Source organism: Pistacia vera, unplaced genomic scaffold (genome assembly GCF_008641045.1).
Source record: "Pistacia vera cultivar Batoury unplaced genomic scaffold, PisVer_v2 Contig255, whole genome shotgun sequence".
In the NCBI taxonomy this organism is placed as follows: domain Eukaryota; kingdom Viridiplantae; phylum Streptophyta; class Magnoliopsida; order Sapindales; family Anacardiaceae; genus Pistacia; species Pistacia vera.
In genome coordinates, this window is record NW_022196063.1 from 530,674 (window position 1) to 557,860 (window position 27,187).

Here is a 27,187-nt window from a genome sequence, read left to right on the forward strand (position 1 = left end):
TATATTATATGGGGGGAGTGGTGACTAAAAAATGTTTCCATGTTAGCGGTTATGTATTATTTATTTGAGAATTTAATATTATATTTTACTTAAATATCAGATATTTAAATTATGAGGCTTTCAAATTATTTCACGACTCAAAATTCACAGAGTATAATAACATTTTCATTAACGAAGTTTGGATTAAGTGGGTTGCCTCCAGAGGTTTTTGAGAGTGACGAATATATTCAAAGCTAAAATATAATTAATCCTTCTAATTATACATAATTTTTGCTATGGTATTCTCAGAATAAAATACTATTTTAACTATTGGGTGTGTTTGTGATTTTTAAAAACTTAAAGAGAATTAACACTCAGTGTTACAAAACGGGACGTGGCAGTGGGAACATGGGGGCAGTGTGAAACAGATGGTGAGGATAATGGAGGAAGTTTTGCTTAATAGTTAAGGTAGGTGAAGAGCCAATGAATGGTGATGAAGTTGTGGGGTTAAAAAACCTAGTATGATTGCATATTGCCAGAAAGGACAAGTTAGCTAGCAAACTCATCTACTCAACCAATTAATCAAATATTAATTATTATTGCATTCATTAATAATCACATACAACTAATTGGACTCAAACTAGAAAATCCCTTCCATTCGTGCAACCTACATAACACTTTTTTATTTCAGTAATGTTACAGACACTGAATTTATGTATCGAAATTTTGTATCGAATAACATGGCATCCACTAAGACGCGATCATGTTGGACAAAAAATATTAATTCCGTGAATGGACGACCGTTCATCTTACACGGACGACCGTCCATACGTTATGGACGACCGTTCATCACGAATGGATGATCGTCTATGATAATATCAATGGACTTCCGTCCATATAATATGGACGTGTGTCCATTTACTATGAACGGGCATCCATCTTATATGGACTGACGTCTAGGGATGGATTCAGCCCCTTTGAGGGTAAGCCTGTGCCTACTCTCATATTTGAAAAAAAAATTATTAATATACAGGCCATAAAAAATTGTTAATTAACATATATATCCAGACGCACCTTCAAATTTTTAAAAAATAAGAATTATTATACATACTGTATATCTAGGTCTACAAAAAAACTTGTTATATATATATTTATGTATATTCCAAGCCCACATCATATTAAAAGTTTAAAATTCTCTCCAGTGTTTTCCTACACAGTTTTACTTGTTTTTTTATGATTTTATCCACAAATTCTTTACTCTTTCTTTCTCTTTCTCATGTTATTCTCTCTTAAAATTTTTGAAGACTGAAATTGTTAAATTTTCACTACTCAAAGTGTCATAATTAGCTCCGTTTTCTGTTTTATAGATTTTAGGTATGTGTATTGTTCATTTCAATTTAATTTATTTAAGGATTGAATCATTTTTTTTTTCTTTTTAAGGTTTTTTATTCTAATTTGAGAGAAAAAGATATTAATCTTGTGCGTTTATTTTGTATTTTCTGTTTAAGAATAAACCTGGTTTTTCAAATTAAAACCTTAACTATATTTTAAAGGACGTTATTCTTCATCCTTCACCCACCACTTTCCTATATTTTAAACGTCACCGTTCAGTTATTCAAAATTATTAAAGAAATTTGAGTTACTATCTATGTTTATACTAAAAAAATTTCCTCTCTTTTATTAATTCATATTAAAAGTCAACGTAACGTTGACTTGATTTAAGTTTTGGTTGACTGTAGCTTAATTAGGCTAGGTTTGACCAACACTATGAAAATTTATATTATTATATTTGAAAGCCAAAAATAAAAATATTAAAAGAAGGTTTTGTTCAAGGTTTACTTAATACTTTTACTCAAAATTTTGTTTCTCATAGATTTATTCAAGTAAGAAAATATTGTGTTAATGTATATTCTTTTTTCTCAGGTTCTTAATATTATATTATTTTTTTATTAAGATTTGGTGATTTTTTAAAGTTTTCACTAATTATTTGGCAAATAATGGCCGAGCCGCGGAGGCCCTCTCTCGACAAAAATCCTGGATCCGCCACTGCTGGCGTCCATATACAATGGACGGCTATCCGTGTAAGATGGACGGTCGTCCATGAGTAAATTTTAGTTTAATAAAAAAAATTCTATAAAATTTTCAATTAGAATGTTTAAAAATTTAGGCCTCCCAAAACAGGTTTCATTTCTCTCTTACTTTGCATTTTGTTTATAAATGAAAAAAAAAATTAATTAAAAAAAAATTATTTGAGAATGGACGCCAGTCCACTCATTTGGACGGCCGTCCATTGTATATGGATGGCCATCCTCATTTGATGGATTGGCGTCCATACTTAAAATCAAAGTTTTTTTTTTCTTTTATTTTATTTAAAAATTTTATGCTTTAAGAATGAATATTTCATCTAAAATTATATAGACGACCGTCCATAGTAAGGGGACTCCCGTCCATAATATATGGACGGGAGTCCATTGATATTTTTTGGACTCTCGTCCATTCGTGATGAACGGTTGTCTATAAGATATGGACGGACGTCCATAATTGTTGGACAGCTGTTCATTTATTGAATACCTGTGTTATATCCTACGTGGCACGTCCGAGTCAAATGCCGTATAGATCGGTGCAAAATTTCAGTACTAGTATTCGGTGTCTGTAGCATTTTTATTTTTTACATGAGTGGGGGTGTTTGCTGAGAACTTGTTAGATTTTTTTTTTTTTTTTTTTTTTTTTTTTTTTCTTCTTCTTTAATCTTCAAGGGGACTTGAACTTAGGAAACCTTGTTAAATTCTTTTCTTAATTTTTTACCTTTAAGAGGACTTAAACTTAGGAGGACCATTATTAGCAACCATGGAGATTTGAACTTAGGAGACCATGTTAAATTCTCATCTTACTCTTTTACCATCAGGAGGACTCAAACTTGAAATATTATGTTAGATCATTTTTTGTTCTTTTGCTATCAGGCCACCTAGCGGTGATTAAACATAACATTCTATTTGCTTCTACTCATAATAACTTGAAAAATAAATTTGGATTAAAAGACATAAATCTCCTAGGTGTAATGTATTAAGAAAAATCTTTCTGTCTTTAGTAAATCATTAGTGAGTTGTTAAAATTTACATTATTAAGAGTTAAATAAATATGATTCTTGTTTTTTTATGTAACCTTTTACTCTAAAAGAAATATAGAACAATGAATTTTTCTTGTATATGTAATGAGAGCTAAAATGTGATAAAATTTATTTCAAAACACATTTAGGAAGATTATATACAGTAGTTTGAAAGTGACTTGAAAACAAAGTTTTGTTGGAGTCCCATACCGACTAGACACGCTCAAGCATACTGATTTATAAAATAGGATAATTCTCCTATTTAACAAGCCTAATTAAATAAGGAGTCAGACCCACTATAAATTTTATCATGGTATCAGAGTTAGACCTAGTTGAACTGAATGTTTGACTAACATGTGAAATGTTAGAGCCAACAACTACCTCAATTATTAGGTATGACCCAACATATGAGCTTAGAATCTCACATCGATTAGACACGCTCAAACCTATTTGTTCATAAGAGTGGGTAATTATTTGTCAAACCCAAAATATGGGCTTGCCAGATTGTTGGAGAGTCATAGAATACACTACTATTTGAGTGCCATTAAATTCTATTATTATTTTTAGAGTAATGCTACAGTCACCGAATCTGTGCACCGAATGACGTGACAAAATCCTGACCATTGATTTATTATCAGTTAATATCAATAAACGGTCAAGATTTTATCACGTCATTCGATACACAGATTCGGTGCACAACCTTCGGTGACTCTATCATTTTCCTTATTTTTAATCTTCCCTGTGCTTTTGTCTTCTAGATTACGTGCATCTTTCTGTTGGCGTAGAAAATGATGCATCTCTTCTTGTTCGTCTCTCAATGTGTAGCATAAATAACACCACTCTTGGAATAATCAAAAGTTTAATATCTTTTATGTCTACCAGATTAAGGTTACTTAACACTAATTCTAGAAATTTATTTGGAATCTGCTTTTATATATAACAATTCAATGTTTCATTAAATGATCATCTTTACAAACAGGGTTACTGAAAAAGTAAGTAATGTTATCTGTTACTTCAACCTAGTAATATGACGATGACAACAAAACGATTCAGAGTGTTCATTGGCGATTAAGATACAGAATTATTGAAATGCAAGTTTTGGTTGAATGACAGCAAAGATTTATCTTCTTCAACCAATCAAAGTGATTGAATTTTGCAACGTTAACTTCAATGATCGGTGTTGTCAGTATTCATAACCCTGACATCTGCAACTTTGTTTAGACATAGATATGCAACTTTCTGCAAACAGGAAACCCTTGATTTTCCATAAATTTATTTCCTTCACAATAAGATTATCTTGTATTTTCAATTTTTCCTCACCACACCTGACTAACTGAACCTTATCCCAAGCTTATGGCTCCAAAAATTGATCCAGTGACCTGCGCTAACACATCAAAACGCTGCGTACCATTATGTTCAGGCTTTCTACCAGCTTGTTTACTTGCTTTTGCACTCCAAATCTTCTTCTTCTCGCCAATATCTCCTGACTTGCTTGAACTTCTCCCAGTATCTCATCTCCCTACAAATAGCTATTTACAGGTAAAGAGCTACATGCACATGAAAGTTTGAACCTTATTGTGTTTACTACTTCATTAATACTAATACACTTGGCGTTCGGGTGCTGTAGAGTGTGATTAAACTTGGAGAGGGAGTATTGAAAGATCCAGAAGATGTTTGTGTGGATGCAAAGGGTGTACTATATACAGCAACTAGAGATGGTTGGATTAAAAGATTGCAGAAAAATGGAACGTGGCAAGACTGGAAGAAGATAGACAGTGATGCTTTACTTGGAATCACAGCAACGAAGGAAAATGACCTTATTGTAGTATGCGATGCTGAAAAGGTGAGACAACTCTGGATCTTGCCACTCATTATACTTCCCTGAAATATGAAATGCATCAAGGATCTCAAATTATGCTGCCTCCATGCTGACGAATGCCCCATGTGCAAATTCTTCAGGGTTTGCTTAAGGTTAATGAAGACGGCGTAACTGTTCTAGCATCACACTTCAACGGGTCCCAAATAAGGTAAGAGTCGTAACCAAAAATAATGCTTTTCAGAGAGATGGATCATTGATAAGTAGGAATGTTAATCGAAAACATGATTGTTATAGATCTAGTATTGTTTTTCGACCCCTTTTTTATGTATGAAATTTACCTTGCTAATGGTGAGGGAAAAGTTAATGCACCCGTATGAAACAATTTTGGAATAAGTCGCTACTCGCTAGTGATAGCACATCTTGATGCCATTATGGCCAGTGGCTTCAGAAAATGACCTATGAACAACCGTGCTTGGGGCTTGATCATTAAAAATATGAGGCATGTGCAAGATATGCCATTTCTTCTTATGCGACACAGAAACTTTGTTAGGTCTGTCTTGGCATGTGATAGGTCCCAATCGAAGCTATAAGAAAGTTGTTTAGTGAAGATAGTATTCTACTTAGGGTGAGAATAGACCACAAGAAATTTAATTGGAATTAGCTTCCTTTATTGATGACTATAAAAGAGTTTAAATACAAAAGGAAATTAACAACTATTCTTAATTCTTAGATCACATCTCTAAGAAATAAGACACTAACAGGTAATGACAATAAAGTAGTCGAAAATTATTCAAAAGTAAATAATAATTACTTGACCTATTCTTAAGCAAGCAAACTTGTGGACATGTTCAACAACTTAGACCAAGTCTTTGGCAACAAGAATCTTCCATGCATGACAGCTCTTAGTCCAAATACTTTGGGTTTTTCATGGGCACTCTTTGGGATCTTCTGGGCTTATCAGCATGGAGATGGATTTAGCACCAAATGGGGAGACTAAATCCATAGCTATTGTAAGGGAATCTTTCTTTTTCTTTTTGAGAGTAATTAGTTTTGTAGTTTATGAAAGTGAATGGACGACTTTTACTTGTAATCTAACGCTTTTTTCTTTTTTGGATTTGAAAGGACATCATAAATCTTTGATTTTTATTTCTTCGGAATTTGGTAGTCCCTCAAGAGCACTCTATTGCATTAATCACATCAACCTCTCAATACCCAATAGAGTGCAAACTGTTGTTTGTCGTGATGGAAAAGTTAAAAGAGATATCATTCTCTGTTTTTTATTATTGAAAATAATAAACACAGAAAATCTTATATAAATGTTCGTATATTCAAGAATTTGGGTTTTTACTGTTTACTGTAAGATTGTACTTAACTGTGTATTTTAATAAGAACATTTACTTATATTATGGATAATCTAACCAGGTTTGCGGATGAAGTGATTGCGGCATCAGATGGCAGTTTATATTTTAGTGTAGCGAGCACCAAATTTGGACTCCATGACTGGCATCTCGACGTGCTTGAGGCAAAACCTCACGGTCAACTGCTCAAGTATGACCCGGTATTGAATGAGACATCAATGTTGCTTGATGGTTTAGGCTTTACTAATGGGGTAGCACTCTCAAAATATGAAGACTATTTGGTGTTTTGTGAAACATGGAAGTAAGTGTTTTATTTTTTTGGTGCAAAAATAAATAAAATAAAATTGCCAAATAGATGTTAGATTGTTACTTGAATTTCTCAACATGTTAATCCTCTTTCGGTGGGATCAGATTCAGGTGCTGTAAGTATTGGCTCAAGGGCGAGACGAAAGGAGAGACTGAAACTTTCATTGAAAACCTTCCAGGTGGACCTGATAACATTAATCTTGCCCCAGATGGCTCTTTCTGGATCGCTTTGCTTCAGGTATCTCAATCTGAATATCAATCAAATTTCAATTCAGTGGAGCATGATGCTCAAGATCTTTGGTTAGTGTTCTATTGCAGCTATTCTAAACATAAGTTCAATGGTACAGTTGCGTTCTAAGAGGCTGGAATTTGTGCACACTTCTAAGGCATGCAAACATTTCCTAGCAGCATTTCCGAAACTGTTCAGACTGATCAACCCCATATACAAGAAAGCATCGGTTGTGAATGTGGCAACGGATGGCAAGATAATCAGGAAGTTGGACGATCCTAATGGAAAGGTGATGAACTTTGTGACTAACGCTCTGGAGTTTGAAGATCATCTCTACTTGGGTAGCCTTAACTCCAACTTCATTGGGAAATTGCCGCTGAAAACAGCGTAATTGTTAAAGTTGGAGTCTGAAAGGAAAAATATGTTGTACCACAGACATAAATAAAGAAACAATCTGCACTTCAATGTTTTTATTTTATATAGTTTGTAAGGCTTCAACTTCAATGATCAATCAAATTTTGAATAAGACATAACTAGACCTCTGGTTATACGCTTTTTTATTAATAGAAAGTTAGAGCAATAAACAAGGTTACTGAAAATTTATTTCGATAATGGGTTGTTGTCAGTGCTCATAATACTGACATCTGATCTATAACTTTGTCTAGACTTTAGATTTATAACTTATACAGCTTTCCACGGATAGGAAACCCATGATTATCCATAATTTATTTTCTTCACAAGATTATCCTATCTATCGATTATTTCCCCACCACACACATAACTGTGAATCTGATTCCAGGCTTATGGCTCCAAAAATTTATCCAGTAACCTTCGCTAGGACATCAAAACGCTGCGTGCCAGCTTTGTACTAGCTTGTTTATTGCTTTTGTACTCCAAATCTTCTTCTTCTCACCAATATCTCCTGACTTGCTTGAACTTCCCCCAGCTTCTCATCTCTCCACGTAAAGAGCTGCATGCACATAAAAATTTTAACCTTGTGTTTATTTATTAATACTAATAGACTTATGGTGCTATGGTGTTGCTATTAATTGTAGCGTGTGGTTAAACTTGGAGAGGGTTTATTGAAAAATCCAGAAGATGTACTTTGGGTGGATGCAAAGGGTGTATTATATACAGCAACCGGAGATGGTTGGATAAAAAGAATGCTAAAAAATGGAACATAGCAAGACTGGAAGAAGATAAGACTCTAAATTATTTAGTTGGAATCACAATAACGAAGGAAAATGACCTTATTGTATGCGATGCTGAAAAGGTGAGGTCCTTTCTCAAGCTTGCCACTCATTATACTTTCGAGAAATATGAAATTTAATGCATCAAGGATCTAAAATTATGCTAGGTCCATGCTGACGAAGCCCCCATGTGCAAATTCAAAGAATTTTAATTATTTATTTCAGGGTTTGCTTAAGGTTAATGAGGATGGCGTAACTGTTCTAGCATCACACTTCAAAGGGTCCCAAATAAGGTAAGAGTCCGGACCAAATATAATGCTTTCAAGAGATGGATCACGATCATTGATAGGTTGGAATATTGACTTAGATTTAATTTATAAAACAAAAATGTAAAATACAAACTTTATATATGATTGTCATTGATCCCAGTGGCTTCAGAAAATGATATATGAACAAGCGAGTCATCATTAAAATTAGAAATATATAATCATAAATGATTGATTTGATGGTCAAGAAGGTTTAAGGTTCAAACCACCTTAGGGGCACCTATTACATTTGTGACTTATCCATTGTTTTAAAATTCGGACCGACGGACGACCCGTTCTGTTGCCCGGGTCATGGGTTGACCGGTCTAACCGATTAGACCAATTGGTTAGACCGATGATGTCATCATGTTGACGTCCGCATGATGATGTCAACACTTCAAAAAAAAATCCAGATTTTTCATTTTTGAACAAGTTTCAAATTTTCAATAACAGCTTAATTACAGTACCAACATAATTCAAATTCAATAACAATCCAAACATGATTTAACAACAATCCCAACATACAATATAATATGTTACAGCTCCACCAAAAATTATGATTGCCAAAAACTTTTGTAGATTACAACATGCTTGAAATGCGGAAACAAAATGCTTCCAAAAGGCACCTTAACTTTTAATTTAAGCATTATGTCTCTTTAGTCTCATGTTTGGACAAATCTGAGTTATTCAACCAGAGGGAGAAAACACAAATAATCTAAGTACTTTCAAATTATCTTCTAGATTCAAGTAAAATAATTCTGTAACTTCCAATTAAATAATCAAAACAAAACTTCCAAATATGGAGGATTATGCCAAAAAAAGAAAAAATCAACTTTCAAATCAGATAAACCAAGCATTATAATCAAAACAAAACTTCCAATCAAATAATCAAAACAATACTTCCGAATCCAAAAAAAGATAATCAAATAAACCAGATGTACCTTCAATTGTCATCATCGTCAATTTTGAGCAAGGGAGGAAGGCGTCGTCGTCATCGTTGAGCAAGGAGGGAGGCATCGTCATCGTCGTCGAGCAAGGAGGAACTAGGAAGGCATCGTCATCGTTGTTGTTGTCGAGCAAGGAGGGAGGCGTGTTAAGAAAATACGATATATCACAAACATAAACAAAGACATAATCTGCCTCTCAAAGTTTTTATTTCATATAGTTTGTAAAATATGTTGTGCCAAAAACATAAACAAAGAAAAAATCTGCCTCTTAACGTTGTTTGCTATTTTATATGGTTTGCAAGGCTTCAAAGCTATATCCATATTGAATAAATAGAAGTAGACCACTAGTATGGTGATTAATATGAAGTACTCTTTGGCCTCCAGTACTGAATTATTAACCAGACAGCAAGAGAAGCAACCATCGTACTGAATTATTAAGCTCCAAGAAGAGGGAAAAAACAAGAAACACGCTATTTGAATCGACAGAGACAACAAATCAGATTAGCACAGTGGGTCAGTCATAATGACATGATAAACATCCCACATTTCGTTCTACATATGCTTATTGCTAAAAGTAGCACCCAAGATTTGTTCAGCATATGAGAGCTCTTGTAAAATAAACAAATACAACCATGGGAACCTGTAACTGTTGTAACATGACTAAATAATTTCAAAGTTCAATATTGTAACATGAGATAACATTAGTCTGAAACAACACAACTTCAACCACTAACAGATCTCTGGCTCTCTCTCCCAATCACCAAGAACAACTACAGCACAAGTCGATAAAGTCAAATGCTAGCACAAATTTTCTTTGAGCAGCATCTACCGCATTTTAATTAGTCACGCTCACTAATGGCAGTCAAGTGGTCATCAATTTCTTCAGTTGACAATGCTTGGAAAACTCGATCATCTGATCTCACAACTCCGACCTGCCGTAAAATAAAAAATTCACATCAACAACTACTGAAAACCATTTCATCATGCAACTAATTAATTGAACAAAAAGTTCGCCAATCTGAACAATTTAAGGACCAACATGGCATATTAATCCATCCTATTTATTACTAACTGTAGAGATGACAAAAGGGAATTATCCATACCTCAATCTCAGTAGCCTTGAAATCTTCTTGGAGAACAGATTGCAGAGCAGAGATAGCGGTCTGCATAATAGTAGAAATTTGCAACATTAGGCCCTTAAAATAATCATAAAGCTAACATTTTCAGCTCTATAGAAGCACAAAACCCATCAGAATCCATTTAATACCATCCGCTTCAAATTGTCAGAAAATAGAATCGAATAATAAGAATTTTCATTCCTACTTATGTCCCTACTCCCTAAGATAATAAAAGTTCTATGGCAAACAAATTAAAACCCGTGAACAGGTAGTTGTTACACCAGTCATATTTAGATTTGACTACAAGGTTGCATTAAAATAATCTTATTAACTCCCATTAAAGCTGTAAACCTGGATGCATATTTCAATTAACATAGGTGAAATTTGCAATCCTTCTGTCCTCATATTCAACCTTCTTTAACTGCCTCCCAAAACTAAACCCAAAAAGGAAATAGAAAGAACTTACTGATTGACAAGCACCACAAAGCATCTATCAGTAAGAATACTGGATCACAAGATAAGTACTACTTATTACTTTTTCTTTTTCATTTTTAAAGAATTTTTATTGAGTTTGTTCTAAAATATAAGAATTAACATGAGGCCAATGCCAATATTCCAAGGATGCAAAGGAATCACTTCCCTTTCCCTTTCCAACCCTCTCTTTTCTTACTTTATCTCAAATTTGACAGGAATCATGCAATGCTTTTTCAGCACTAACATTTGCATTCTGCACACACATTGACAAGATAAGACATGTACCCGCACTGTTTCGTCATAAGAAAAAGCAGGATCATTTTTCATTTTCTTCTCCAAGAAATTGATTGCCTCTTGTTCTTTCAGTCCAGCACTTGTTGCCTGCAACACAAAGCCAACTTAAGCATTTTGCTTTTATTCGAGAAAAGGCATTACCAAATTACATAACACAACATGAATAATAAATTCTCATACAAGAATTGTGTTAAGATCCTACATTGGAAAGAAAAAGGGTGGGCATGTGGGTTATAAAGAGCTTGGGCCTCCTCCCTTGGTAAGCCGGTTTTCCAAGGAGAGTTCTACCCAAGCCCATGAAAGACCCATGGTCTAGCCCAATTGTTGAGTTATTGAAGTGGGTTCCTATCACTTGGTATCAGAGCATGATCCAAAGCCCACATGGCAGGCTAACCCATGGCAGGCTAACCTTAGGCCCAGGTTGCTACCCCGAGAAAGGGCATGGAGGCCTGAGGGAAAGGGGATCCGTATAGTCACCTACGAGATAAAGAGGCTTACGTGGATGTCGGTTATGGAAGCGTAGTGAAATGTTAGGATCCCACATTGCAAGGGAAATGGGTGGCATGTGGGTTATCAGGGCTTGAACACCCTCCCTTGGCAAGTCGATTATCCAAGGAGAGTTTTACCCAAGCCCATGAAAGACCCATGACCTAGCCCAATTGTTGAGTTATTGAAATGGGTTCCTATCAATTGGTATCAGAGCATGATCTTGCGCCTACGTGGCAGGCTGACCTTGGGCTCAGGCTGCTACCCCGAGAAAGGGCATGGAGGCCCGAGGGAAAAGGGATCAGCGTAATCACCCGAGGGGTAAAGGAGTCGACAGGGGTAAAGAGGCCGACATGAACGTCGGTTGCGAAAGCATGGTGGAATGTTAAGATCCTACATTGGAAGGGAAAAAGGTGGGCATGTGGGTTATAAAGGGCTTGAGCACCCTCCCTTGGCAAGCCGGTTTTCCAAAGAGATTTCTACCCAAGCCTATGAAAGACCCATGGCTTAGTCCAATTGTTGAGTTATTGGGTTCCTATCAAAATATCTTAAAAATCCTGTATAAATGGTGTGTCAGAGTTCATGATATGAAATTTATGTTCAAATAAAAGAGCTACAAAAAAACTAAAACTAGGTCCTCAGTAAGAATATAAAGCATGGCAGTACTGTATTCGAAAAATATTGGATCATAATTAGCCTCGAACATCTTATTTAGGCAAGTTATCTACTTGATATCCATGATAACAATTTTAATACCTATGATGATGACTCGTATTCATATTAATTCACATTAACTTAAGTAAACTAGCATAATATAACCAAACAGTTCAGGAGTACTTTTAAGGCAGAATATTGAGAATGTGAAATTGTAGTCCCAACGAAATGCATTTCAGAACAAAATTCTTTAATTAAAATATCAAGAATTAATGATGGTAGATAAAAAAACAATTTGCTAACAACCTTGTGACCATAAAAATGTCCAGCTGGATCACACTTGTAAAGTTGAGGTCCTTTCTCTTCATCAATACCCAAAACCATAGCAACTTTGCAACAGAAAAAAAGAAAAACGTTAAAGAAAGAAAAGGTAATATTAGCAACAATCAGTCTGAGCACATAAGTATGAACACAAAATCCTTAAAAACTACTGCAATTCTGAATATGAATAATAATAAATAAAAAAAAGGATTAAAAAAAATTTTGCAAAGGTGAAAAAGACTGTAAACTTACTGACACCAAGAGGTCTCATATATGCATGCTGAGTATAAACTTGTGACTTGTCTGCAATCCTATATGCACAAAGGACAATGTTCAGAGTAAGCAACAAGATTTGAATTGTCACAAAACAGAAAAGAAAAAAAATTACAATTTTGATTATGGTAGTACAAAGCAAATAAGCGTAGAAAGAATTCTGGTCAGTTGCCTTTTGGAACCTTAAGTTATTGTAATTTGTTGTAAGAGTTAAGTCAGAACACATTCAAGCTATGGGTCAAGCTCTAACAAATATGTTCAAGTTAAAGAGGAGAAACATATGATGAAATTTGGTTCAGGTTAGTTAAAAAAACAAGTTGAGTTCAATCTTGTTCATAAGTTTAGCCTTTTCTTCTTTCTCAGAAATTAATCATTAATGAGTTCTGTCACGAGTAAGGTTCATGAGCCTATACAAGACTTTTAGATGTATATCTCACTATTCTTTTTCCTATTAATACATCAAGACACACATTCTTAGCAACATTATCTTGCAAGCTTGGCCAGTAGTACCCTGCTTTTACTAGGCCTGACTGTCATCAAAATGTTCAAGCTCATGTCATTTCAAAAACGAGACCCATAATTAGGCCCATCTTGTTTTGATAACACAAAATAAACAGCTATAAACAAGCTTTTACCCACTCGAGTTTAAGTAAACTAAGAATAACTAGATTCATCCATAGCCCTAACTTTACAAATTAAACTTACAATCGTTGGCTTCTATCTGACTATCTAGTCACTAAACATTTGAACTTTTCAAACTATATATTAGAACAACTTAAGGTAAATGATTAGTAACCATGGAAATGAAATTCGTTGCATCCATAGAATAATCAATCCATCAAGTTCAACTAAACAGCATTAACTTTTTCTCTATAATATCATGAGACATTACCATCTGGCCAGTACATCCACAGGCATTTCATATCCATATCTGAAACGAAATTCAGCCGCTTCATTCCTTGCTTGTTGGACCAAGGACCTTGCATCAGCTAGAAATTGCAGAGACAAGATTAGTAGGGAATCCCTCCCGAAATACTTCAAAAATTTCTAAGAAAATCTTTTCTTGTGCAATATAATCCAAAGACACCAATCAAAACCAAAGATAATCCAAATTATTCAAAAGAAGCAAATTGCAAAGGAAAATTGCACAAATCCTAGCACATAACAATGGAGTGATGGTAAATGGTGAAAAGTTAATAGCTTATTACATCACTAATTTCCATGACTATGCAAAGTAATTCAGAATCATAATCTAAGCAGTAACGTCAGGCCATGCCATCTTAGTATTTGGACCTCTGTTTGTCAAGAGACAACAGAATGTGCAGCCAATTCAACCCTCCCACATTCGGAAGTGATAAATAACAGAGCCAAGTTATATAAAAAACCAAGTGATAACATCACATGCAATCCAACTTGTGCCCCTCCTTAATATCAAAAATAATACTAACAATCCAAATATCATATACTGCAGTTTCAGCATTAACATATAGCATCAGCATTTTATATCATTGAAATTTAATTGCATACCACTCAAGAGACGTACATATAAAATAACCAAATCGAATCCATTGCTTCAAATCAATTCCTTAATCACAATTCTGCAGCAAAATTTCTTAAATTTTTGGATGAAAGATCAAACCTGTCAGGCCAGTGGCTACTAATCCAAGGTACTGGGTAATGGGGAAGAGATGGGTGACAGAGGTCTGATCCAAAAGCTTGTCCTGCTCATTATTTGAGAAGAAAAAAATCAACGATAACCCACATATAAGGAAAAAATTATCCAAATTCCCGATATAAATAGAGTAAAAAAAAATACAAACTACTGACCGGGACTTTCTTCTGTGTGACAACACAGACGGCGTCTTTGCCACGGACACCAATGGAAGTGATGGAAGCGGACTTTACAGCCTTGAAAGCATATTCTGCTCAATTGAATGATATAAAAGTAAAAAATTATAATTATAATTAAATGAGTAAAAGAGAAAAATGGAATGGAAGTAAATGTGATAACGGAGACTTACCCACTTGGAAGAGGCGACCCTCAGGAGAGAAGATGGTGATGTGGCGATCGTAGCCGGCTCCGCTTCCTCTGCTCATATTGGGGGTTTGTTTTCTTTGTGTTCTGTTTTGTTTTGGGCTTGCAGATTTGTGCTTATACTTTATAGTGAAGCAGAAGAAAGCTTTTTCTCCAAGACAGCTTCCTTTGTTTATAGTTTATACACTAATTTTTATTTTTTTCTATTCTTTTTCTTTTCATCCGGTTTAATATGTATGTATAAAGATTAAGAAAATTAGTAACTCCTCTTTTTTTTTTTTTTTTTTAATAAAGAAAATTAAAATATGTTCTAGAATTTTATAAAAATTGAAAAAAAAAAAAAATCTTCTTTTAGAAGAAATATTACTGGCGATAAAAAAAATGCTAATTTTTTTTAATTTTCACTTTATTTGTATGAAATTTTAATATCTTGTTTATTATTTAATTAATTTTAATTGCTATTAAACATTAACTACTAGCAATTACTTGAAACGTCGTCGCAGTAGTTGTTAAAAGGAGTTTTCCCCGTCTTAGGGTTTTCTCACTTGCCCTCTCAACTCGTGTTCGATTTGGGATTGTAGAGCAGGAAAGAGAGAGAAAGATGGGTCATTCGAACGTATGGAACTCACACCCTAAGAACTATGGCCCTGGATCACGTACCTGGTCAGTGTTTTGTCTTTTTAGTTTTCTTTTCTTAATCAAGTGAAGAACTCGCGTTGGGAGTCAAATATGCCTGGAATAAATTTAGATATTATCGCAACAATATAAGCATCTTTGCACTATGGAACCAATTTTGTTACTATTATTCTGTGAATATTGTTGTTTTTATGTTTAAGTTATAGATTATATGAAAGGTGTGCTCGTTGAAGTGATCAGATATGCATTTTATTATCTTTTAACTTTCTTTTGGTTTTGGTTCTTGTAGTTGATGAATGCTTATAATTTTTATTCGTCTTTTGGTGTTTATGCCTACGTCCTTTTACATTATGCTTCTTTGTATTCATATTTTTTTAATTACATGTAGTTGTGGAATGTCTGGTATTAGGTTATTTGGTTTTTTTTTTTTTTTTTCTGGAATAGTACAGTGTCTTGGTATTTTGATTGGCCACTGGTCTTGGATAATTGTTATTTCAATTGATGTGCTGGTTTTTTATCCTGTTTATCAGCCGTGTTTGCGGAAACCCACATGGGTTGATCAGGAAGTATGGGCTCATGTGTTGCAGACAGTGCTTCCGCAGCAATGCTAAGGAAATTGGCTTCATTAAGGTTAGTGTTATTTTTATGAGTGAGTTTGTTGAGTATCTGAACTCTGAAGCTCCCACTATGAGCATATCATAAGATAGGGGCCAATCACACTCGTGTGACAGTTAAAGTACTTTTATTTTATTTCATGCTACATAGCCAATTTATTCTAGAGTGTCATTATAATCATTCAAATTCTCTGGTACTGATCATGTTTTATTTTTTCTTATATCCCAACTTTTTATTCCCTCTTTACATTGTGTACTCTGTTCTGTTTGTTGACTCCTGGTCTTGATCATTTTTTATCCTATTTAAACATATCTCAAGCTATAGCCTGGCCCTTCTTCAGGTCTAATATGGATTTGATCTATTGTCTTTTTCAAAGTGATGATTGATGTTAATAGTTGTGTCCTACATTTGTGAAGTACTTGATACTTTTGTTTAGCCTTAAAGGTCATGTAAGCGTTCTACAAATTTTATTTTTGTTGAGAAAGTATATAGAAAAATGATATTGTCACTATTTGAGTCAAATGAGCATGTCACATTGTATAGCACCTATATCTTTGGTGTTGTATGATGCATATGTTATGTTGTGATGTACAGAGTGGTTACAGAATATAAAATGGAGAAATTGTTATTCATGTGATTACAAAAATGTCACAAGGAACATTTTGATCTACATCTTGAACACTTTGTCACACCTAACAATACAACAAAATAGAACTCCGTAACCTGACTTGTTGTTAAACCACTATTACTTTAGTTAGATTGATAAATATTATATATATCAACAAAAGCCTTTATTTCCAAAAACTTTGGGGAAATGTATGTTCAAAATTTGGAGAAATTAGATGCCCCTTTTGGTGTGCTGAAGTTTTTATTATTACTAATTAAGATTTTCAGGCTAATCCTTTTAAGAAAATAAAATGGTTTACCAGGAAACAACCTACTAAATACTTTTTGTAAAGTTGTTTCTTATTCCAAACGAAGAAGAAAAAAAGAACTGTTAAGTTGTTTACTTCTGTCTTTTCCTTGAGGGTGGAGAATACATTTCTAGTTCTGTGGGCTCATGTGAGCAACATATTTTTTTTTTTTTAAAAAAAGTTGCTTATTGAAATTGATTGTCATCTGATTTATAGATTTGTTTGAGTACATAAGTGGCTCATTGAAATTGTGATTGCTTCTTTTGATATTTGCTTTGAAATAGCATATTACAGTTAGATTTGGATTTGAAAGGGTAACACGCAGAACTGACAATTTGTCCCTGTATTCATTTTCGCATTTCCAGTATCGTTGAGGAGGAAAGCGCTTACTGCTAAGCCGCTCAGCATAGGATGAATCCTAAATGGAGAAATTTTCCCTTTTTGCCTTTTTTATTTCATTTTCCGGAATTGGCTTTAAATTGTCACCAGAAATCATTCTTATTAAACATTAAAAATTTGAACTTATAAATTGTTATTTTTATAACCATTTGACTGCCCTTTTTTAATATTTTGTTGATTTGTTGTGTAAGAGATCTTACAAATTTATTGCCCAACAAATTTGGAGTACGTTCTCACTTGATTTAATCAGGGCACAAGATGTGGTTAAACAAGTGGTAGATTTTTGGCTTTGAAATTTGTCAAAATTTCCTTTAAGATGTGGAATATTACTATAAATCTCTTTAAAATTAGCTAAATTCTTATATGATTTGATTATGTGTTAATTTTACATGAAAGGAACATAATTATTATTTCAGTTAAATTTTACGTTAGTAAATTTACCAACTTTGTATCAATATGTTAATTGATTACTTAAATTGGCAGTTGACGATGATAAATCAGCTAGAGTGTAGTATTATTGTTACTCTTTAGATTGCTACAAAATAACCTGAGGATGTCACAACATCCTTCCAGATTCTCAGACCATTAAATAAAATATCAATCGGTTAACATTGCAGGAGCTTCTTATTTATCTTTTTCCCATAGCCTTAAGAAACCCATGTACCAATCGCCAGAAATGCAGAGCAGGGCGACAGGCTTACAATTATTTCGGCACAGTTGCTAGTAAAGTGATGCATAATCCAACAAGACTTAAATTAACAAAGCAGTTACCAATTAATTACTTCATTTACCGCAGGGGCATACTTTGTTCTCTGCCTTCTGTACGAAATCCCTTATGTCGAATGTGCTGCTACCCAATTTCGTAATAACACCCTATTCAATTAACACAAGTTTTCAGACTTCAATAAAATCATACAATCAAATGCAAAATGCTCATATACAAATACAAGTTACTAAGCCACATAGAGACGGGAGATATACCTTTTCTGTTATGATGCCAGCGATCAGATTAGCAGGGGTAACATCAAAAGCAGGGTTCCAGACAGAGATTCCAGTTGCGGCCACTTGTTCCCCAAGTCCTCCCCGTGAGTGCAACAATTCCTTCGGAGATCTTTCCTCAATAACGATCTCTTGTCCAGAGACAAGGGATAAATCAATAGAAGTCAGTGGTGCAGCAACATAAAATGGAATATCATGATGCTTTGCACATAATGCAAGGCTGTAGGTTCCAATCTTATTAGCAGTATCACCTGCAATTTGTTAACACACGTAAAAGTTAAATATACTTTCTTGATGAAAATGCAATTGTTAACTGCAATGAATACCGTTTGAAGCCACTCTATCTGCACCAACAATGACAGCACTCACACGACCATCTTTCATTAATGCCGCTGCAGCATTGTCAGCTATTAGAGTAGCTGGTATCTTCTCATGCACCAGCTCAAAAGCTGTTAGTCTAGATCCCTGTAGATATAATTGAATATATCAACAATTGATAATGCCAAAAATAATAGTTAAAATGTCGATGAGTTGTTAATTAGCATCACAGTATCATATATTGTTGCATACACAGATCACTTTGGGGTAACAGGGGATGACTACACTGCAAGGTCAACTGATGGGAAAATCGAACCAAACCGTAGATATTACAAACTAAAAAATTTATGTTCACAAAACTAAATCAAAAAGCAAATTACATTCTCACTTTCCTTCTGGGTGTTACGACAGTCAAATATCACCAGTTTTGGGTTCACAAAATTTTACGATGGTCCTTAAGCCATCTCAATGCAGATATATTTTCACGATAATAAGAACCCAAATTGGTGGTGGGACAGAATTTGACCATAGCTAGAAGCATTGTCAACCATTTTTTCATGGACATTCTCCCCTCTATTCTTGGAGATAAATTTACGCCAGGATTTCAGCATTGCGTTTGTTCTCCAGACCACAAGAGAGATTAAACCAGGGGTTTGTAGCACCATCAATAAAAAAAAAAATAATAAATAAATTGCATAACTCCAAGCATCTAAAGTATTCAGTCAGTGATTGGAACATCCAGCACCCATCTTGAGATATTATCAGATGATGTCGCTGAATAGATTGTCCCTACCAACTGATATGTGACCACATTATCACCAGGACAAATGAGAAAATTCTGTAAGATTCATTAGCAATCTATTAAGTTAATTTTATCATTTGTTTAGAAAAGGTAACGTAAAAGACTCTCATTATATTTCTAGATATTGTGTGGATGTCTTGTGCCTGTTGAAGCATAGAATTGGATTTACTACAACAGTTAAGCTGAATACTCACTTGGTTGAATGGACGTGTTTCAGTGCAATAGGCCCTCTCTAACACTCCCTCAACATGGAGAGCACGGATTACACCAAGGGCAGTACCATATCCAGCTGTTGCAAGACTGTCATAACAAAACAATAGCATTTTGAATTTTGAACTATATCTTATGCTAGATCACCCTCTTGCCCTCGGTCTCAGTTCAAACATTTACTTACCTTCTCGCCAATGAAAGGTAGAGGAACACACAAATTATATTCTTAATGAAAGAAAGAAAGAAAGAAATACCTGCCAGTGTTGCAATGGGTCAGAACAGAAAGTTTGTTGGAGTTTTTCAGCTGGTGCTGAAGAAAACTTGCTCCATGAGACCCAATTGCTTTATTGGACACAACATCATCCTTGAGCATAATTTCAGCAGCTTCTATGTAAGCCTATAAGGTTGATAGAGGATAAATCAATAATCACACTGAACTCCAAACTTTATAAATCGAACAATAGAACTACCTGAAAAACACTATTGGCATCAGAAGCAATAGCAGCCGCCTTTGATATAATCTGTTTAAGTTTTGTAGCAGCATCTGCAAGATTCACTGCAGTTGGTCGACTGAAGAAACACGATAAAAATAAAGATTAAGATTAATCGTATCAGTAGCGAGATAAGCATAAAATTTAAGAATAAAAAGTACCTAGAAACGAGATAATCTAATTTGTTTTCGAGGAAAGAAGCGGCATCAGCAGATGTTCCAGTAAAAGCATCAAAATGAAAGACCTCAACGGCCAGAGAGAGTGCGGCGGCAATTGCAATAGCAGGCGCTCCTCGCACCACCATATCTCGTATGGCCGACCATCCGTCTGCAACGTCGCAAATATTTAAGTAATCAGTTTCCAGAGGAAGCTTTCTCTGGTCCAGAAGCTGGAGGGAACCACGCTTGTAGCAGATGGACTGGAGAGTGTTGTCCATCTGAAGTTGGATTCGATATGAAGAGGAGGAGAAATCAATTTCTATTCTTATTCTGGCGTTGTCACTGCAGGAAAGACGCCAACATCTGAGGCGGCGTGAAACAGGCCGACGCTTACTGTTGGGAATAAAGGTATGTTATGTTGATTAGATAATCACTTCATCACATATATTATTTAAAGTTTATTTATGGGAATATTACAAAAATCCCTTCGAGGTTTGAGCTAATAACATAAATGCTTTAAAGTTTGGGAAATAATATTTATTACCTATCATTAGACTGCCGTTAGAAATATTTGGTTAAAATCAACGGTTAATAAGTAAAAAAAGTATTTCGCGTTATTTTGTTAACTAAAAAAACCTTAGTATTCGCTCATTATAAAAGAAACAATAATAGTACATCCATAATTTTCTTATACAAATTTTATATCACAAACTTATATGATAAAAGATGATTGGGTGATTTTAAATTTAAAATAAATTTTCACTCAATTATCTTTTATCACATAAGTTTAAGAGAGAAATCTTGTATAAAATGATTGAAGGTATAATATTATTCTAAAAGAAAATAAGAAAAGAAGAATGTTCACTACACAATAACCTTCTAACAATATCATTTATGCACTATTTTGTTGGAGTGAGTTGATTCAATATCACTCCAACAAAATCAAGTTGGTTAAATGAGTTTATAAGCTCTAAAATCAAGCTGATTTTAGAGCTTATAAACTTATTTATTTGTTTATAATCTTTTGGGGCTTATAAACCCCAAAATAAAAAAAAAAGTGGGGAGAACCTACGTTTTTCTTTTTCCCCCGCCGGAGGGGGGGGGTTTGACATTATTTTATATTTTAAACAACTCACGCTTTTAATAAAATATTTGTCTATAAAGTATTTGTTTATTTAATTTTAAAATTAAATTATATTTAATATGTTTGAAATATATTTTTATAATATTATAGGAAAAAATTGAGTTTATATAATTTATTATTTGATAAAGCAATATAATACTCTTTTTAGTAATTTTAATAATAAAATATACTTATAAGTCACATTTCATCAAATGTGTCAACTACTTATTAGTCACTTATAAGTATTTTAATTACTAAACCTTAAAAGTTCTAAAAAATAGTCACTTATAAGAGCAGATTAAAAAATTCAAATAAACCCTAAAAGTCCTAAAAAAGTCACTTATAAGAGCAGATTAAAAAATTAAAATAAACCCTAAAAGTCCATCATCTACAACCACAATCGGAAAATAATTACAATTAGTTCATTTGTTTTTTTTTTTTTTTTTTTCTCAGAAAAAAGGGGAAAAAGAGAAAAAAAAGCAGTGGCGAGAAGTTTGTGCGTTGGGATTCTCAAGGAAGCCCAGATGGAACCGAATTTTCTGGCTTTTTTGTTATGTGGACGAGAGAGTGAAGAAGGCGAGCGGCGTAAGAAGAGGAGAGGCGGAAGGAGAAGTGAAGAAGACTGGGATTTAACATTATTTTTCAGTCTTGTTAAGNTGAGCTAATAACATAAATGCTTTAAAGTTTGGGAAATAATATTTATTACCTATCATTAGACTGCCGTTAGAAATATTTGGTTAAAATAAACGGTTAATAAGTAAAAAAAGTATTTCACGTTATTTTGTTAACTAAAAAAAGGGCTCCGTTTGGTTCAAAATTTAGGGGTTCTGGGAAAAGTTCTTTGAAAAAAGTTAAAAAAAAGTTGAATTGGGCGGGTATTACGATGTAGGATTTATAAATTACCTTTTCCGGCCAGATCCATGGTGGATCTGGCAGGCAAAAGCCAGATCTACGGCCAGATCTGGCCGTTAACCGCCAGATCTGGCCGTATTTGCTCTCAACGACTGTTGTGACCGACTGTTACGGCCAAAGATCTGGCCATCAACGGCCAGATCTTTGGCCTTAGATCTGGCCTTTTCCAGCCAGATCCACCGTGGATCTGGCCGGAAAAGGCTAGATCGGCGCACTACCGGCCAGATTCAGCCGGTAGTGCTCCATCCTACCAGATTCCGGCCATTTTCCGGTGGTGGTGGCTGGAATCTGGTAAATGTTGATTATTGGGTTGTTTTTGTAATTTTAAAAAAAATATTTAGGGGTATTTAATTAAATTATCAAATTTAAGGGGTTTAAAAAAAGTTGAATAATATTGGGAGTAGTATTCCCAAAAATCTGAGTTTTTGGGTATTTTACTGTTTAACTTTTTTGGGAATACTAAAAGTAGTATTCCCAAAACTGAAACAAACGCAGCCCTTAGTATTCGCTCATTATAAAAGAAACAATAATACTACACCCATAATTTTTTCATACAAACTTTTTCATTTAAAATAAATTTTCACTCAATTATCTTTTGTCACATAAGTTTATGAGAGAAATCTTGTATAAAATGATTAAAGGTATAATATTATTCTAAAAGAAAATCAGAAAAGAAGAATGTTCACTACACAATAAGCTTCGAACAATATCGTTTATGCACTATTTTGTTGGAGTTAGTTGATTCAACAAGTCGTTTCTATTGAATCAACTCACTCCAACAAAATCAATTTGGTTAAATGAGTTTATAAGCTCTAAAATCAAGCTGATTTTAGAGTTTAGAAACTAATTTATTTGTTTGTAATTTTTTTAGGCTTATAAACAAAAAAAAAAAATATATATATATATATATATATAGGGGTAACCTATGTTTCTTTTTTTTTTTTTTTTTTTTTTTTTTTGGCAAGATGCAGGGGTTGGGGGGATGTGTTGAAGTTTGTAACTTGTAAGCACTCTACTTATAAACTACTTTAACAAAATATATTATCGCATTACCCTTATTTAATTTTAAAATTTTTTCACGTAACATTATTTTATATTTTAAACAACTCACGCTTTTAATAAAATATTTGTCTATAAAGTATTTGTTTATTTAATTTTAAAATGTTCGAAATATATTTTGATAATATTATAGGAAAAAATTGAGTTCATATAATTTATTATTTGATAAAGCAATATAATACTCTTTTTAGTCATTTTAATAATAAAATTTACTTATAAGCCACATTTTACCAAACTTGTCAACTATTTATTAATCACTTATAAGTATTTTAACAAAACACGCAACTGTTTAAATTTTAAATGCTTATAAGTTCAAAATACCTTATAAACACTAATTGGTTATAAACTAATTTTCATAAGTTCAGCCAAATAAGCCCTTAATTGGGTCATTGAATCTTTAACTAAAACCATAGTCACCTTTTGAATTTTCTATTTTATATTTGAATATAAAACAACAAAATAAATCATCTAATACCATCAAGACAATATGATAATTTAACCTACAATATTATGAAGTGAAATACATTTTAGTCTATTTGGTTTTTGATACACTAGCGTCTAGTAGTCAATGACACATTCTTTGAGTTTTTGGATTCAAATTTTAAAGTCATCTATCATAATAATATTGTGATCTATTTGATTTTTTAGACTTGTAAGATGATCAATATACTCAAGAATTAACTGAGGTACGTCCCGATTACAAAAAAATAAAATAAATAAAACCCAGTTAAGGACACAATTATTTTTGATGTACAAAACGTCCTAGGCTTTAAGTAGACAACTGATATTGTAAACTAACAACCAAAGGCTATATTCGACTTTCCATCAAATTTTATTTTATTTTATTTATATAAACCAATTAAGTTTTATATAATTAAATTAAATTTCATAAATCTATTTTCCTTATCAAGTCTTCTTCACCTTCAAAACCAAACCGGTAACCACTTCATCGGAAAATCCCATTGCCCACAGCCATTGCAACTTTACAAAAAACCACCAAGTAAACACAAATCACTTCTAATTCAACAACACAAATCACTTTGTTAGGGCAAAAAATTGTCCTTGGCCTAATAGGAGAACGGGACTGAATGAGGAAGAGACCAAGCCCAATCCCTATGCGGCCCCATCCGAATTAGGCCCATTTTATACGAGATACAGTCGGCCCAAACCATCCGGGCACAAGCCTCCCAATCCCAATTCACTTTCTAGACCTATGAGCGAGTTCAAAGCCCACGACACCCACAAATCACCTTCCTATTCGGGATCAATCTCCTATTCGAGGTTACTTTCTTGTTTGGATCACTTTCCTACTCGAACACTGGTAAGACAGCTCACCACCGCCCTAATTCCTCTAGGGTTCGCATCAGAGTCACACTAGGACTCCTACTCCCACCAGGATTAGGAGACCAGACAGTCACTATATAAGTAGAGGCCAGCCCTCTCACAAGACACATTACATTACACCTTCACACCCAAAGCTCTTACTTGAGAGCTTCACATCACTGCCATAATCACAATCCCCGACTAGACTTTCGGTAACTTCTCTACTCCCTAGCCCTCACTATATCAGCCTCGTTTAGCCTTGCTGACTTGAGCGTTGGAGTGCCTATGGCAAACACCACCCAAGTGTTTTCCGTTCGCTTCACGCATTTGTTTCTCTACGTGTGTAGGTACAGCGGATCGCTAGTAGCCTCAACCTCACAGGATCAGACTCCCCCTTCCGTATAGGTATATTTTTACGTCTACAGTTTGGTGCCTACCGTGGGGCCTCTAACAATCATTTGGCTCAATGAACCTTGCTACGTAGAGGAATTTTCCATGGCTGACCCTTTGGACAATGCTAACTCCAGCCTCGAGGCCAGACTGGAGGCTCTGACCGCTCTCATGCAACAAAATTCAGACAAGGTGGCCGCACTGGAAGCCGAGAATAATGCAATCCAAACCGAAAACGCATCCATCAGGGTTGAAAACCAGTCTCTTAAAGAGAATGTGAGTCAGTTCTATGATCTGGAGCTTCTGCCTTGCTAGATACCTCCCCATCGATTCCGCGCCCCAGTTCCATCCATGCAACCTCTCAAAACCCCAGATCATAGATCTTCGGCCTCCGGTAAAAGGCCACGTCCATTAAGTTCATCGGTGGTCGACGACTTGATCCTGACTCATGAAGGAAAGGATTTGCCAACAGAACCCCATTCATCCGATCCACCCTAGTCTCGAGATCAAGACACCAAGAGACAGAGAGCCCACACCCGCAAAACCAACCCATTCTTACCATCCAGCCTCACCTCCAGTCAACCATCCCTACACAAACACCATTCGGCTCGGCTCACCCTCACGAGTTGAATGGCCAACCCAACCAAACGAGATGACCTGGTGGTATCCCCTTCTCCTATGGAACAAGTACTGGCCAAGAGGCTGACTGATGTAGAGGCAGTGATGAGGCGCATCCCAGGAATACTGGTCCCGACCAAGAAGAGCAAACCTCACTGTTACACGGATTCACCCTTTGTGGACGAGATCGCCCTAGCCGACATGCCCTAGAAGTTTACTATTCCCAGCATGAAACCCTACGATGACACAACCAACCCAGATGATCACATAGCCTTGTACAAGCAGCGGATGTTCACTGTCTCAAACCCCAAGCGCTGAGGAAAGCCTACATGTGCAAGAGTTTTGGTTCAAGCTTATCTGGTCCAGCACTCCAATGGTACACAAATCTCCCGAACGGTTCCATCGACTCATTCGCTCAGCTCACCGACACCTTTGTGGAGCAGTTCACCAGCAGCAAGAAACTCGAGAAGCTGTCGGCCGATCTATACAGAGTATACCAGAGGAGGGGAGAGCCACTAAGAGAGTATGTCAGCAGATTCAATAAAGAGAAGATTTCCATCCCTTCCTGTAAACCTGAGACAACCGTAGACGCCTTCAAAAAAGGTATCCTCCCGGATGGTGAACTATACAAAGAACTGACGAAGCTAGGTTGCACCACGATGGAAGACGCCTTGGCTAGAGCAACGATTCAAATAAGGTGGGAGGAAGATGAGATGAATCAGACAATTCACGCTAGGTATGACTGAATGCAGAATGACAGGAGGCCAGAGCTCAGATCGATTGTAGGCCCTACAAGATCACCAAAGAAGCAAGGAAGGGTGCCTACCTGCTCCAAACTCCCAAAGGCAAAGACATCAACAACAGTTGGAACGCAATCCATTCCACACGCTACTACTTTTAGGTGAAATCAATCTAAATATTTGTTGTCTTTTCATTTTTTATTTAAAAAGGATGAGTGGGCCCATCCACCGCCTTCATAGACAGTCGGTCTCACGGCCTGAATTCAATGAAGCATTATTCAGTAACTGACACCTTCGAATCAGCCTTGCCCAATTCATGAGTTTTTACACTTCGGATCGACCCTGCTCGATCAAATGTTTGTTACACCTTCGAATCGACCCTGCTCGATCAAATGTTTGTTACACCTTCGAACTGACCCTGCTTGATCCACGGATATACATCTTCAAAATCGACCCTGCTCTATCAATTGTTAATTACACCTTCGGATCGACCTTGCTCGATCCACGGATTTACATCTTAGAAATCGACACCTTTGGATCGACCCTACTCGATCCACAGATTTGCATCTTCAGATCGACTCTGCTT

General features: G+C 35.1%; 4 protein-coding genes across 4 annotated transcripts; 2 read left to right on the plus strand and 2 right to left on the minus strand.

Annotated features, from left to right (window-relative positions):
• The first annotated feature begins 4,419 nt into the window (after positions 1-4,419).
• LOC116132553 (protein STRICTOSIDINE SYNTHASE-LIKE 4-like) lies at positions 4,420-7,372 on the plus strand. Its single transcript, XM_031418219.1, has 6 exons — positions 4,420-4,624; positions 4,713-4,928; positions 5,045-5,112; positions 6,327-6,563; positions 6,674-6,806; positions 6,916-7,372. Exons 1-6 carry the CDS (start codon positions 4,439-4,441, stop codon positions 7,186-7,188), a joined length of 1,113 nt encoding a protein of 370 aa, XP_031274079.1. The 5' UTR covers positions 4,420-4,438; the 3' UTR covers positions 7,189-7,372.
• A 2,319-nt stretch (positions 7,373-9,691) lies between these two features.
• Positions 9,692-15,010, minus strand: LOC116132541 (proteasome subunit alpha type-6). Its single transcript, XM_031418203.1, has 9 exons — positions 14,881-15,010; positions 14,687-14,781; positions 14,499-14,580; positions 13,752-13,848; positions 12,839-12,897; positions 12,572-12,654; positions 11,117-11,212; positions 10,343-10,402; positions 9,692-10,171 (listed from the first exon to the last, which is right to left on the minus strand). The coding sequence occupies exons 1-9, from the start codon at positions 14,954-14,956 to the stop codon at positions 10,079-10,081; spliced, it is 741 nt and encodes a 246-aa protein (XP_031274063.1). The 5' UTR covers positions 14,957-15,010; the 3' UTR covers positions 9,692-10,078.
• Positions 15,011-15,394: 384 nt separating this feature from the next.
• LOC116132547 (40S ribosomal protein S29-like) lies at positions 15,395-17,630 on the plus strand. The gene is made up of 3 exons (XM_031418208.1): positions 15,395-15,557; positions 16,061-16,160; positions 17,425-17,630. Exons 1-3 carry the CDS (start codon positions 15,496-15,498, stop codon positions 17,431-17,433), a joined length of 171 nt encoding a protein of 56 aa, XP_031274068.1. The 5' UTR covers positions 15,395-15,495; the 3' UTR covers positions 17,434-17,630.
• A 429-nt stretch (positions 17,631-18,059) lies between these two features.
• Positions 18,060-20,843, minus strand: LOC116132545 (methylthioribose-1-phosphate isomerase). The gene is made up of 7 exons (XM_031418207.1): positions 20,440-20,843; positions 20,258-20,357; positions 20,042-20,184; positions 19,772-19,877; positions 18,784-18,922; positions 18,440-18,708; positions 18,060-18,331 (listed from the first exon to the last, which is right to left on the minus strand). The coding sequence occupies exons 1-7, from the start codon at positions 20,712-20,714 to the stop codon at positions 18,242-18,244; spliced, it is 1,122 nt and encodes a 373-aa protein (XP_031274067.1). The 5' UTR covers positions 20,715-20,843; the 3' UTR covers positions 18,060-18,241.
• Positions 20,844-27,187: the final 6,344 nt, after the last annotated feature.

What these genes read in the sequence shown, in the direction of transcription:
- LOC116132553 (XM_031418219.1), top strand. Translation starts at nt 4,439, where the DNA reads ATGGCTCCAAAAATTGATCCAGTGACCTGCGCTAACACATCAAAACGC. An exon ending in CTACAAATAGCTATTTACAG is followed by an intron (nt 4,625 to 4,712) that starts GTAAAGAGCTAC and finishes CGGGTGCTGTAG; the next exon opens with AGTGTGATTAAACTTGGAGA. An exon ending in TTCAACGGGTCCCAAATAAG is followed by an intron (nt 5,113 to 6,326) that starts GTAAGAGTCGTA and finishes TAATCTAACCAG; the next exon opens with GTTTGCGGATGAAGTGATTG.
- LOC116132541 (XM_031418203.1), bottom strand. Translation starts at nt 14,956, where the DNA reads ATGAGCAGAGGAAGCGGAGCCGGCTACGATCGCCACATCACCATCTTC. An exon ending in TCACACAGAAGAAAGTCCCG is followed by an intron (nt 14,581 to 14,686) that starts GTCAGTAGTTTG and finishes AATAATGAGCAG; the next exon opens with GACAAGCTTTTGGATCAGAC. An exon ending in GACATTTTTATGGTCACAAG is followed by an intron (nt 11,213 to 12,571) that starts GTTGTTAGCAAA and finishes TTTGTGTTGCAG; the next exon opens with GCAACAAGTGCTGGACTGAA.
- LOC116132547 (XM_031418208.1), top strand. Translation starts at nt 15,496, where the DNA reads ATGGGTCATTCGAACGTATGGAACTCACACCCTAAGAACTATGGCCCT. An exon ending in GGCCCTGGATCACGTACCTG is followed by an intron (nt 15,558 to 16,060) that starts GTCAGTGTTTTG and finishes CCTGTTTATCAG; the next exon opens with CCGTGTTTGCGGAAACCCAC.
- LOC116132545 (XM_031418207.1), bottom strand. Translation starts at nt 20,714, where the DNA reads ATGGACAACACTCTCCAGTCCATCTGCTACAAGCGTGGTTCCCTCCAG. An exon ending in ATGCCAATAGTGTTTTTCAG is followed by an intron (nt 20,185 to 20,257) that starts GTAGTTCTATTG and finishes TCAACCTTATAG; the next exon opens with GCTTACATAGAAGCTGCTGA. An exon ending in ACCCATTGCAACACTGGCAG is followed by an intron (nt 19,878 to 20,041) that starts GTATTTCTTTCT and finishes TTGTTATGACAG; the next exon opens with TCTTGCAACAGCTGGATATG.